General features: G+C 39.2%; 1 protein-coding gene and 1 pseudogene across 1 annotated transcript in view; one reads left to right on the top strand and one right to left on the bottom strand.

Annotated features, from left to right (window-relative positions):
• Dnah14 (dynein axonemal heavy chain 14) overlaps nucleotides 1-14,540 on the top strand; it is a 199,822-nt gene that overhangs the window by 65,541 nt on the left and 119,741 nt on the right. The window contains 4 exon segments of the mRNA XM_048358265.1: nucleotides 603-649; nucleotides 4,199-4,344; nucleotides 7,946-8,014; nucleotides 8,615-8,801. Coding sequence (XP_048214222.1) covers nucleotides 603-649; nucleotides 4,199-4,344; nucleotides 7,946-8,014; nucleotides 8,615-8,801 — 449 coding nt within the window.
• On the bottom strand, nucleotides 9,825-10,833 carry LOC125359717 (annotated as a pseudogene).

The raw sequence follows: 14,540 nt of genomic DNA, 5'->3' as shown, positions 1-14,540 counted from the left end.
CTTGGAATATTACTGTGTGAACTGCGTGACATGTGAAGGATGAATATCATGTTGTGTGGAGAAGAGGGGAACAGATAGGAGCAGAGAACATAGTTTGTGACACTGGTGTGATTATTTTTTTCCCATCTTAGGCTTAAACACAGGACCTGGGCACTGTCTCCATGCTTTTTTGTGCAAGGTCAGCACTCTACCATGTAAAGCAACAGCTCTACTTCCAGCTATTTGATTATTAATTGGAGATGAGTCTTGTGGACTTTCCTACCCAGGCTGGCTTCAAGCCGTGATCCTCAGATCTCAGCTTCCTGTGTAGCTAGGATCACAGGCATGAGACACAAACACCCAGCTCTTTTACTGTTTTTGAAATTGAAGATTTGAGTAAAAACTTGTACTATATGAAGTAATCAGCTATAACAGTATATGCATATTTATTCTATATTGAAGTTGGTGAAACTGATTTGGTATTTTAATTCATATTTTTTCATACTGCAAAACTTTTCTCAAAAGTTTAACAAAGACATTTTATTGCTGTGGGACATGTAATGTTATGTAATTTTGCTGTTATGATTAAAGAACTATATTATATTTTTCTTTCCAGGTCTTAGGTAAACACTGTGTAGTGTTCAGCTGTTTTGAAGACTTGGATTATAAGGTAATTCTTAAGCATAAATCTCTGGAATGGGCTGGGAATGTGGCTTACTGGTAGAATGCTTGCCTAGCATGCATGAAACTCTGGCTTTGATTCCTCAGTACCACATAAACAGAAAATGCTGGAAATGGCACTGTGGCTCAAGTGGTAGAGTGCTAGCCTTGAGTAAAAGAAGCTCAAGGATAATTCCCAGGCCCTGAATTCAAGCCCCAGGACTGGCAAAAAAAAATTTCTGGATAAAAATAATATACACATAAAATAATTCATTTAGGAATGAGAAAACAAACATTAGGTATTGAAAGTATTAACTATTAATATTCTTTAATATTAAGTAGTGAGAGGACTAAAAACACAATTGAAGCAAGTAGAGTAAAATAGAGACCTAGAGTATAATAGAAACTTAAAATATTAGGTAACTTTTATTTTAGTTCCTCTAAACTCCTTTAAGCAATAGTTCTCAGTCTTTAAGTCATCCTAAATATTTACTTACTGAAAAAAAATTAGAAGAAAAAGATGTTTAGCACTCATATATGGCAAGAGCTTACCCACTTAGTAGTGTCCTCAGCCCTGTGACTTATTTGGCGAAATATAAACAAAACACACCATGGTGAACAAATAAAGACAAGATCTGGTCTACTTACCTTGTGTGCTCCTTCAGGCCTGATAGTTTGCTTTTTAATGTCTTCTTCTTTCTTGTTATGTACATGTGGTAAAATTGATGACATCTTAACCTGTATTCAACCAAAGGATATGTCATTTTGCTTGTCAGTTTTTTGTTTCTTTCATTTTTTATTGTAATTATTAAACAGTTGTATAAAGGTATTACAATTCCATAGGTCAGGATAGGAATACAGTGTCACCCTTTCTTCATTCTCCCCCACTTTTCCTCTCCTCTCCCTTCCCACCAGTGCCATCATTTACTTTTTATATAGTGGATATTGAATACAATGACTACATTTGTTCATTCCTCTTCCCTCCATCCCTATGCTCCCCTTCCCCACCCCCAAAAATGCATTTCCTGGAATTTTTTTTTATAATAGTACTTTGGTTGCTCAGAGGAATTATGCCTTTGGGACTCCTCTCCTAAGTATACCCTGCTTTAGTCAGCTTCTTTATGTGCAAATGCATAGAGCCTTGTATAAGTTATTATGTCCTGTTGTATTTTTGTTCTAGCTTCCACATATCAGAGAAAACATGTACTATTTGTCTCTCTGAGCCTTATTTACTGAACCAGGATTTATTCTAGGTCCATCCATTTTCTTGCAAATGACATAATTGTATTCCTTCTAACAGATGAGTAAAATTTCATTGTACCACATTTTCTTGATCCACTTGCTTGTCGTAGGACACTTGGACCATCTCCATAACTTAACAATTGTGAATAGTGCAGCTCTGAACATAGATGTGTAAGTGTCTTTACTGTATCCTGACTTGTAATGCTCTGAGTAGATGCCCAAGAATGATATGGCTGGGTCATGGAGAAGTTCTATGTTTAGTTTATTGAAGAATCTCCAAACCACCTTACATCATGGTGGTACTAGTTTACATTCCCACCAACAGGGCAACAGAATTCCTTTCTCCCACCTCCCCACCAGCATTTGTTACTGTTTGAATTTCCAATGCTGGCCAGTTTAACTGGGGAAAGGATATAATCTCAAAGTTGTTTTTCTTTGCATTTCCTTTATGTCCAGGGATGTTTAGCATTTCCTCATGTATTTATTGGCCATACTTATATATCTTCTTCTGGGAAGTATCTATTCAGCTCCTTTGCCTATCTATTGATTGGGTTATTAATTGGGGGGAGGAGTTTCTTGAGCTCTTCTTATATTTTGGATATTAGACCCTTGTCCCATGTATAAATGGTAAAGATCTTCTCCCAGTTCATGGGCTGTCTTTTTAACTTAGTAACTATGCCCTTTGTTGTGTAGAATCCTTTTAGTCTGATGTAGTACCATTAGTTAAGTCTCTGTCCTATTTGCTGTGTCCCTGAAACTCTCTTCAAAAAGTTCCTGCCTATGCCTGTAAGTTCTAATATTCTCCTGTTTCACCTTATAGTAGTTTCCAAGTCTCAGGACTGCCATTTTGAGTTGATATTAGTACATGATTACAAGCCATTCAATTTCAGTTTTCTACATATGAAGGTCCAGTTTTCCAAACAATTATTGAAGAGGCTGTCTTTTTTCCTCCATATATTTTTGGCCCCCTTGCCAAGTATCAGATGACTGTGAATGGCATCTTCACTGGGCACACTAGTTTAGATTGGCAGTTGTTGCCATTCAGAGCTGAGTTATACTTCTCTATGCTCTCAGTTCATTCAGACTTTGTGTTGAGAACTCTGCAATTATCCTAATCTTCTTTCATTTGCAATGAAGTTCCCTCTTTAATTTTGCTGCCTTTAAAATTAATTCCTGTTTAAGTTCAGAGTCTTTACAACAATGTGACTGGGAGGATTTCTTCTCTAGTCTTGTCTGCTTTGTCCCTGTGATTCACACATCTGGGTTCAGGGTTTGTAAGGGCTGTCCAGGGCCGTCATGAGGTGGGGCAGTGAAGTGAGAGTGTAAAGGTCAGCACTGTTCTTCCTGGAGTCCTCAGGGCATTTCCCCTGGAGAGGGAGGGGCTCACGCCCTTTGTTTATTTTCCCCTTGGGCCTCTCTGGGAGAGGTGCCTGCAGGGGGTAGGAGCTGGGCACCGTGTGCACCATGTTCTCAGTCATTATCCAAACCTTCAGACCCAGAGTTGTTGGTCTGTGTCTCTTTGCTGATGTGGTGGTCATGCAGGTGTCAGGAGTAAGAAAGAAGCAGACTGGACAAAGGAAAGGGGGAGTGGAAGGAGGAGATGGAGAACAGGAAAAGAGGGAGGAGGGGGAGGAAGAAGAAGATGAGGCTGGGGCTGGGAATACGCCCTAGAGGCAAGAGTGCTTGCGGTGTATACAAGAAGCCCTGGGTTCAATTCCCCAGCACCACATATACAGAAAACGGCCAGAAGTGGCGCTGTGGCTCAAGTGGCAGAGTGCTAGCCTTGAGCAAAAAAAAGAAGCCAGGGACAGTGCTCAGGCCCTGAGTCCAAGCCCCAGGACTGGCCAAAAAAAGAAGAAGAAGAAAAAGAGGAGGAGCTGCTGTCCCACTGTCACAGGGCTGTGCCCACTGCAGCCTTGCTGCGCCCCCATGTGGCACCACTGACCTTGCCGTATCCCCACTGGGTACCTTCTGCTTTTGCTGTATCCTCACTGTGCATCCCTGCTGTGTCCCAGTGGAGTCAACACTGCACCCCTGCTGTGCCCCTGCATTTTCCCACTGTACGCCCACTTCATCCCCAGTGTGTGTCCTTCTCTGTCCCCATTGCCAGGTCCATGGTCCCTTGGTGCAGCTTTCTCTTAAAGCAGGCAGACTAGATAGTTCCTTGAGTCTGCAGAGGAAATGCGGAAGGCTCTGGATGGATATAAGATGGGAAGAGTGCACCCAACTTTAAATCCAAGTCAAAAAGTTTCAACTGACTTAAAAATAATATCTGAAATCAATATATTTTTTTTCTGTGTTGTTTGCTTGTTTTAAGGTACTGGGAAAATTCTTCTTTGGCTTGGTTCAGTCAGGAGCCTGGTGCTGCTTTGATGAATTCAACCTGCTTGATGTGGAAGTCCTCTCTGTCATTGCCTCTCAGATGCTAGAAATTAAGACAGCAAAAGACAACTATTCCATTAGGTATTGTTCCCTCTGTTCTTACCTTTACTGTTTGTCTAATTATTGTTAAATATTTTTCTTCAATAGCTGTTTGGGTCTTTGGGATTTTTATGTTTATTCATTTTTAAAGCAATGTTTGAGTGTTGCATGTTTCCTTTCTTGGCAAATAATATGAAAATTTTGCAGAAAGCTTGCCTTAATCATGGATTTATTACATATAGCTCTGACCAAGCACGGCCAAAAAAATAATAAACCAAAATTTAAAAAATTGGGCAGTACCCAGTGGCTCATGCCTGTAATGCTAGTTATTTGGGAGGCTGAGATCTGAGGATCAAGTTCAAAGCCAGCTTAGGCAGCCAAATCAAAGAGACTTTTTTTTTTTTTTTTTTTTTTGCTAGTCCTGGGGCTTGGACTCAGGGCCTGAGCACCATCCCTGGCTTCTTCCCCCTCAAGGCTAGCACTCTGCCACCTGAGCCACAGCGCCGCTACTGGCCTTTTCTATATATGTGGTGCTGGGGAATCGAACCCAGGGCCTCATGTATATGAGGCAAGCACTCTTGCCACTAGGTCATATCCCCAGCCCTCAAAGAGACTTTTATTTTCAGTTAACCAGCAAAAAGCCAGAAATGGAGGTATGGCTTAAGTGGTAGAACACCATCCTTAAGCAAAAAAGCTAAGCAAGAGTATGAGGTCCTGAGTTGAAGCCAAAGTACTAGTGTACAGAAAAAAATTAAAAATCAAAACTCTAAATGTTTGCATATATGTTATGCAAGTCACTTCATGTGGAGAAGCTTGTCCTGTAAATCATCCATTGTGTTTAAATTATGTGATCATCTATGTGTTTCTCTACTCTGAGTTTTGTGAGCATGTATTCCAAACAGCAAATGGTGTCCTGGACAGCAAGGTGAAAGTGAATGTGCTTTATTGAAGTGAAACTTTGGGATGTGTTAAAATTTAGCATATCTGTAGTAGAAGTTGGCCAGGTTTATGTTGCAAAATGCTTCAAGCATCTGCAGTAGAAAGCTGCATCTTGCGCATGAGTGGTGGCTGTCTCTTTGAACCCATATGCCCACAGTCACCAAGTGTCCACTGTTTAGTGCTGATTTTCACATGAACTTAAAGGTATCCAGCATCCTACCTAGGCTTTAGAACACTCTCTGGAGCTACCTTCCAGATCAAGGATGAAAATACATTTCAGCTGCTTTCTTTCCCATCTTAAATTCTCTTATTAAGTTTTTATTTGAGGTTATTTCGCTTGAATAACAAAACAAACAAATGTTGTGGCTATTTTTACCTCTACACCTTAAAAAAAAAGTTAGATTGGCCTCATACCTGAAACCCCTCATTTTTCAGTTTACTTTTTCTGAACTTCAAAAGACTGCATAAGGGATTATAACTTAATGTGTCCATCTAAGTGTCCAGTGCCTTCTGTTCTGAGTCACTCTCTTCATCCTTCTCCCACATTCTGTCTGCTCCCTCCCCCCACTTAGGCTCATTTCACATTTCACATTTCCTTTGCCATGTATATACATCGAGTGTTCTTGCTCTATTTGTCCCCAGTTCCTTTTTTCATTCATCTGCCCCACTCCCATTATCATAGTCCCTAACAATCTGATTTCAGCTTCTGGTATTCATTCTGTTAAACTGCCTATTAAGTGTTGCAAGAGTTTACTCCATGGAGACCCACTCCTGCATATACTGTAGTCAACGAAAAGCATATAAAAGCAAATGCCTCTATGTGTGATCATATGAAAACGTGTGTTCTGGCTCTAAGACCCACATATAAGAGAAAGCATACACTGTCTTTCTAGGCCTGGTTTACTTTTCTCAGTATACTCCAGGTCCATCTGTTTTCCTGAAAATACCAATTTCATTTCTCCTAATAGCCATTTGAAACTACATTTTGTGTGTGTGACTTTCTTTATCCTGTTATCCATTGTGGGGCACCTGCACTATTTCTGTAACTTAGCTGTTGTGAACTGTGCTGTGATGAACATGGATGTGTACAAGTGCCTTTCTTATAGCATGGAATGCAGTCTTTCAGATATGGAATGCCCAAGAGTAGTATTGCTAGATCTTGGGGCAACTCTATGTTTAGTTTTTTCCTCCTCTTCTTCTCTTGTTTTTTTTTTTGTTTGTTTGTTTGTTTTTTGCCAGTCCTAGGGCTTCTTTTTGCTCAAGGCTAGCATTCTACCACTTGAGCCACAGCGCCACTTCTGGCCATTTTCTATATATGTGGTGCTGGGGAATCGAACCCAGGGCTTCATGTATACGAGGCAAGCACTCTTGCCACTAGGCCATAGTCCCAGCCCTATGTTTAGTTTTTTGAGGACTCTCCATACTGATTTCCATAGTGGTTACACTAGTTAGTTTACACCCCCACCAAGAGCACTTTAGGTTGCCTTTTTCTTTCATCCTCATCAGCACTTGCTGCTGTTCACATTCTCAACAATGGCCATTCTTACTGGAGTGAAATTGAATCTCAGTGTTATTCTTACTTGCACTTCTCTTATGGCCAGGAATGATAAGCATTCTTTATGTATTTATTTACCATTTTGTTTCTCTTCCACTGGAAAGTGTCTGTTTAGCTTTTTTGCCCACTTACTGAGTTATTGATTCTTTGAGGCTTTAGGGTTGTTGTTGTTGTTGTTATTGTTGTTGTTGTTGTTTTAGCTCTTTGTATATTCAAGTTATTAGCCTCTTGTCAAATGTATAACTGGCAATGATCTCCAGAAATTCTTCTTGTCTCAATACTCTAAATTAAGATACTTTCATTGAAAAATATGCAATAACAATGTATGTAACATTTAGTAATATAAGTAAAATGTTATTCCCTGAGATAAACTCAGCAATTCACATGATTTACTTTATGGATTTGTGGGTTTAAAATTTTTGTGAAACATTTCTAATTCGTGGTAATAGATGCAGCTTGTGGTTTTACTCTTTAAAGCCTGTGTTAGTAGACTTTGCAAGTCTGTGGGTGAAGGTGGACTTGCCACAACCACATTACCCCACTCTTCTGTATACCTCAGCCTCTGCAAAACTTCTTCATTATTCCCGTGGAACTCTGTCATGGTTGTTCTTTTTCTCATGTTTTCACCTTCATCTTTGGTAGTAGTCATCTAAGAAATCTGTACAGGCTCTCTTCCTATCCTAATCCTAATGGGGCCAACTATAGGATGCCAATATCCACCAACGGTTTATTTCGCAGTTGTCCCAATGTTTTTTACCTAGGGAAAGGGGCAATGTGGTAGGCAAACTATTTGAAGCTGGAGCAGACAGCTGCTCCCATTCTTGTCTTCTGTTCTCACCCAACATTTTTTCCTCACCCTCATTCTTTCCTGTGTCATCTGTCCAAATGGGACCTTGTAGCATCAACAAGGGTCCTCCAAATCCCTTCAACTTCTTTAGAAGAGAACGCATACACGTGCGGCCAGCAGAGGTCACATCATTGGCTCAATGTGGGTTCCTTCCTTCTCTCTCACCATAGTTTTTTCGTGTGTACTGTTTGAATTTAATGTAACACAGATGAAAGAAAGCCCCCAAATTCACTGCAGTTATCACATACTTTGTCCTATATAAAGCAATTAATTTTAGTGGTGAATACTATAATGTCTTGTAGGTTTGTACTGGATGGGAAAGAAATACGCATGAATATGTCTTGTGCAGTATTTATCACCATGAATCCTAGGTAAGTACCAGTGAATGTGGAAGGAATAGACACTGACTAAAATACTTTTCTTAAAATTTAATCATAGATGAATGTGTCTGACATTATGTATCTAACTTCCAAACCCTCCAAGCCTTCAGACCTCCTCTCCTCCCCCACCCTCCATGAACAGATACTTCATAATAGCTCTTCACTTGTTCACATGGTGATCTCACATGGAGTCCCTGACCAGGGGACATTTCCATTTCTTAATATGCAGTAAAAAAAGGAAAAGGTCAGCCATTTATCACCATGATGACACAGGCAGGGGTCACAGATTTGTGTAAGCAGCTTCATAAAACATCTGGTTGAATGCTGATGGCATACCGTATTAGTCCAGGGAACTGGAAAGCTGAGGTGTGAAGAATTGTGGGGAAAAGCATTGGAAGAAGTATGGTCTTCCAGGATGCTTCATGAGATGAAAGATACAATATAAACCACTCTGCAAACGAAACTTTAGGATAAAGAGCATACAGACAGCCAGTAGAATTATTTGGGAGGCAAGTACCTTATGTGGTTCATCATCTGAAAAATTGGAGAGTTGAGGGTTTATATGTTGTTACATTTTTCTTTTCTCTTAAGCTATGGAGGTCGAGTAGAGCTCCCAGACAACCTAAAATCACTGTTTCGCCCGATAATAATGATGGCACCTAACTTTCAAATGATTACCGAAGTAATACTGTTTTCATTTGGCTTCAAATCTGCAAAATTGCTCTCTGGAAAGGTAGTTCATCTTTATGAATTAGCTAGCAAGCAGCTTTCACAACAGGTAAGGAATTACTTTTCTCAAACTATTTAAAGGTTCAAGCATAGTGTCACATTTCTATGAACCCAGCTAGGCAGACACCAGAAATGGGAGGGTTGAGGTTTGAGACCAGCCCAGGCAAAAGTTAACAAGACCTTATCTCAGAAAACAAGCAGACACTGTTGTTATTGGTAAACCTTAACTTTATTTGAAAATATGATGAGCTTATAGTTGTGTGCTTTATACTTTATCATTTTAATACACACATTTGTGTATGTATACTTCATCATTTTATTTTTTTCCTTTGGATATCATAAGAAATTTATTTCACATATAACAAGAAGCATATTGAGAAAGTTAAATATTCATCATCCAGATAGTGGGAAAACAATATAAGGTTGTTTAAAAATCATACCACTAGAAAAATATATATCACATCCCTGACACAGCAAACAGGCTATAATTTCAAGTAGTAAGTTGGTTAAAAAAAAAAAAAAGACATGGTCCCTACACAAAAGATAAGGTGCCATGCTATACTAGGGCAATACCACATGTAGTAAAGACTCCTGGCATACTGGTATTTGGTAATGAGTTTGTGTCTATGTTCTTTGCTCTAAGGGAGTTACAGCTCTTCTCAGCTGATGTTGCTTAATTTTTTACCTTCTGTGCCCAGGGGATGATCTTAATTAGGATCTATGAATTCAGGGGCTAGGTAAATAATGCTGAGTTTAGGCTTTTATTCCATTCTCTTCTACAGAATCCAAGGATTTTGGTTTCTAGTATTTTACAATTCTCTTAACTACACAGTAGTTCCTATTTTAGTGTTTATTACTGAATACTGTATTTATGTATCCCTTTTCCCTGCAATGGGAAGTATCACTACCAAAACCATCCTATCATTCTGCTACAAAAAGCCTCAGGGCTTATTAGCTAGTGGAGGAAGCTCTTTGCTTTCCAGCCTCAAGTGTGACACTGACCTTTATGATTCAGCAATGACCTCCAGGTTGAAAAATGCAAGAAATGCCAGAAATTCAAATTTACATCTTGATGGCAAAAGGAACCATTCAAGTTCTCATCCAAACCACTGTTTCTTCCAAGTCCATATCCTAAGTCTAACTCAGGCAAAACCAAGCAAAACTAAAGATCCAGAAGCATTTTCTTCCCCTTCTAAATTCATGATCTACTGGAATTTGCTTTATAACTCCTAGAAATTTGTGTCATGACACTTATAGTAAACAGGAATTGGCAATAGACACACCTCTCCTCAAACTTCACCAGATTAGAGGCGGGTTACAAGAATGTGCCAACCTGTTGCAACCTGTGTAGTAAGAATATGGTAGTTGGAGGATCTCTGGCTTGGTACATGGGAGATCTCTACTGCCAAGAAAAGCACTTGCCACATGAAATTTAGGCTCTAGAACACTTTCTCATGGTATTGTGACCCAAATTTAGCACCAGTATTTTCCATTTCATTTTCTATAATTAAAACATAAAAGAATCATGTCCAGAGGCAAGTGAAATATGCCTTAAACTTGTTGCCATCCTTAGTTTCACTTATAAACTTTGCTTAAGAAACTAAAATTCCCATTTCTTATTAAATAGATTCCTGCCCTGAGCCCCATGGTCACTAGCAAAGACTTTTATTTTCCAATGGATGAGAGAGACTCCTTCATCTTCTTGGTTATAGTTGGGATGAGATGCATGTGGTCATCCACACACTTGGTCCCACAACTGTCCACTGCCGTTTCACTTGAAGCTCCTTATTCCCTGAATCTATTGAATCTTTGGCTTTGTCATTACAATGCATGGTGAATCGGGCCAGGCGGTCCTGGAACTTTTGCAGTTCACTGGTCACCAAGGCCTGTGCTTGAGCCAGAGGTGCATGGCAGCGCTCGATGCACTGGTGCACCTGTTGCATGGACGCCTGGCTATCTTCACAGCAGGTGGCGCTGCACCGGAACATGAGGCCCAGCATCCTCCAGATGTTCTCTCTCTCCACACGCTTCACCATGGAGTCCACTGCCTCCTGCACCCGGAGCTGCTGCACCTCTGCCATGGCGACCCCACATGGACTTCATCATTTTAATACAACATCAAGTTTGAAGAAAAAAGAAACAAACAAGCTGGATGTGGTAGTTCGCATATGTAATGTCAGCTAGTTGAGAAAAAGAAGTCATTGGTCCAAAGTCAGTGCAGGGCAAAAGCAAGATCTGAAAATCAGTCAAAATCTAGACCTTTTGTCTGAAAATCTGGAGAGAGTAATGATGCACCTGTTACTTCAAGTCACTTAACATCTAGAACAATATTCTTAAGCTTCATTGCCTACCAAAATCACTTGGGGGACTTGTCAAAACACAAGTGCAAGTTTCTAATTTTGTGTCTGATGTGGAGCTGGAGAATTTTCAGATTTAAGAATCAGCTGTTTCTAATGATACTGACTTGAGTCCCACACTTTGAGAATTACTGTTCTGCAATTTGAAAATTTATTTCTAATCCAGAATGATTTGGATCAAAAATCCCACTTTCTCCAAAGATACTTTTACAATACTCTCCAAGTTTCTCTCTTCAATTCACAGACAATTCAGATGGTGACTGTTGCTAATACTCTTCTTACTTTTCCTTTTAAGAAAGAGGCATTTGGCCAGGCCCATATCTGTAATCCTAGCTACTCGGGAGACTGAGATCTTAGGATCATGGTTCAAAGCTAGCTTCAGCAAGAAAAGCTTGTGAAACTCTTATCTACAACTAATCACCAAAGAGCTGGAAGTGGAGCTGTGGATCCAGTGGTAGTGTGCTAGCTTTGAGCAAAAACCTCAGGAACAGCACCCAGGTCCTGAGTTCAAGCCCCAGGACTGGCACACAAGAAAGAGGCATCTGTTGGGCACAGTGGTGTGGCTCTGAAATCCCAGTTGCTCAGGAGACTTGTTTGAGCCTGGAGTGTTAAACATATCGAAACCTTGTCTAAAAAAATAAAATTGATAATACCTTAGCCAATCTAACCCAAATGAATAAAATTAGAGATGAAATTGAAGATACAAATATAAACAGAATCCACAGGATAATGAGGGAATACTTTGAAAACCTTTACTCAAATAAACTGGAGAATGTAAAAGAAATAGTTGCATTCCTAGACATGCGTAGCCTACCAAAATTGGATGAGACAACATATAACACTTAAATTGATCTATAATAAGCACTGAGAAGTCCGGAACCAGATGGAATCAAAGTCAAATTCTGTAAGATCTTTCCAGAAGAACTAATGCAAATACTCATCAAACTCTTCCATGAGTAATAAGGGAGATAATGCTGCCAAAATTATTCTATGAAGCTAGTATGTCACTCATTTAAAAACCAGGGACAAGGGCTGCAAATGTGGCTTAGTCGTAGAGTGCTTGCCTAGCATGCATGAAGCCATGGATTGGATTTTTCAGTACCACATAAACAGAAAAAGCCAGAAGTAGCACTGTGGCTCAAGTGGTAGAGTGCTAGCCTTGAGCAAAAGAAGCTCAGGGACAGTGCCCAGACCCTGAGTTCAAACCCCAGGATGAGGGGGGCGGGGACAGAGGGAGGAACAGACAAGATAAAAAAAAAAAGAATTATACATCAGTCTCTTTAATGAATGTAGATGCAAAAAATTCTCAGTGAAGTTCTTGAAGACTGAACTCAATAAAATATTGAAAAGATAGATCTACACCATGGTCAAGTTGACTTTATCTCAGAGATGTTAAGGATATGTTCATAAATGGGATCAACAGCAAAAACCACATGACCATCTTGACACAGAAGATAACAAAAATTAACATCATTTTATGATAACAATTCTGAATAAACTAGAAATAAATGGACTGACTCTAAGCTGAATTAAGACTATACAAGATAAACCTATAGCCAACATCACATTAAATGATGGAGGAAATGGAAATTTAGAAAAATAGGAGAACCTAAAGTTAGACACAACACAAGAATCCCCACTCTTCCCACCTTTAGTCAGTATGGTACTAGAATTTCTAGCCAGAGCAGTAAATCAAGAGAAAAACAAATGAGACTCAAGAAGGAAAGAAGTTAAATTATTATTATCCTTGCAACTATAGCTAACAGACCCTACAGATTTCTCAAAATACTTCTAGATCTGATTTTTCAAAATACACCTTTGGAAATGTAACAGTATATAAAAGTCAATAATCAGAAATCTGTAGTTCTTCTATAGACCAGAAATGAATAGGATGAGAAAGAAATCAAGAAAACAGTTCTGTTCACAATAGCTTCAAGAACAATAAAATACCTAGGTATTAACTAGGTGAAAGACCTCCACAATCAAGATTATAAACCTTGAAAACCAGAAATTGAAGAAGATAGCATAAGACAGAAAGACTTCCCAGGCTTGTAGGTTGGCAGAATATCATTAAAATGGTCATACTGCCAAAAGCAATTTATAGATTCAAGGCAATACCCACCAAAGTCCCAAGTTCTTTCTTCACAGTAATAGAAAAAGTCAACCCCCAAATTAATAGGGAAGTATCAAAGATCTTGAGTAACAAAAACAATCCTGAGTAAAAAGAGCAATGTTGGAGGCATCATGATACTAGTCTTCAAATTACACTTCACAGCCACAGTAACAAAAAATAGCATGGGAGTGGCACAACAATAGACCCAGAGACCAGTGGAGTAGAATGGAAGACCCAGGAATAGAACTACACAGCTATAGCCATCTAATTTTTGACAGAGTACTCAAAAGCATTCACTTAAGAATAGTCTCTTTAACAAACAGTGCTGGCAAAACTGGTGTATCTTCTTTCAAGAGATTGAAATTTACCCTCTCTCACTATGTATAAAAATCAACTCTAAATAGATAAAAGATCTCAAAGTAAGACATGAAACTTTAAATCTATTACAGTAAAACATAGTGAAGACTCTAAATTCATAGGAACAGGTGATTATTTTCTAAATAGGACTACAGTTGCCCAGAAAACAAGAATAGAATTGACAGATGGGACTTTATCAAATTAAAGTTTCTGCACTGGGCTGGGAATGTGGCTTAGCAGTAGAGTGCTTTCCTAGCATGCATGCAACTCTGGGTTCAATTCCTTAGCACCACATAAACAGAAAAGGCTGGAAATGACACTGTGGCTTAAGTGGTAAGTGCAAGCCTTGAGCAAAAGGAAGCCAGGGTTGGTTCTCAGGCCCTGAGTTGAAGCCCCAGGACTGGCAAAAAAAAAAAATTCTGCAAAACAAAACAGTTATTAGAACTAAGAAACAGTACATAAAATGGATTGAACAAATAAAGGATTAATACCCAAAATATATATCACAAAACCACAAAAGAACAATATACTTCATAAATAAGCAAGCTAATTGAACAGATCATTCTCAGAAGTACAAATGGCTAACAGATGCATGAAGTAATGTACATTATTCTTAGCCATAAAGGAAATGTAAATCAAAACGACACTGGGATTATTCCATCTCATCCCCAAAAGAATGACAGTCCATAAGGGAACAACAAGAAATGCTGGTGAGGATACAGGGGGAAAGGAACTCTTATAGACTACTGGACAGAAGGTAAGCCTGTGTAACCACCATGGAAATCATTGTGATGGTTCCTAAAAAAAGAAAAAAAGCTACAATTAGACCTGCATCATCACCTTTCCATGCCACTATTTGGCATTACAATTGGAGGACTATAAATCTAGACACAAGGCAAATACTTGCAGACTTGTGTTTATTGCTGTGATGTTCACAATAGTTGAACTGTGGAATCGGCTG

The sequence above is a fragment of the Perognathus longimembris genome, chromosome 11 (assembly GCF_023159225.1).
Source record: "Perognathus longimembris pacificus isolate PPM17 chromosome 11, ASM2315922v1, whole genome shotgun sequence".
NCBI classification, from domain to species: Eukaryota; Metazoa; Chordata; class Mammalia; order Rodentia; family Heteromyidae; genus Perognathus; species Perognathus longimembris.
The sequence above is the reverse complement of the archived record's forward strand: the minus strand, read 5'-3'. Positions and strand labels throughout refer to the sequence as shown.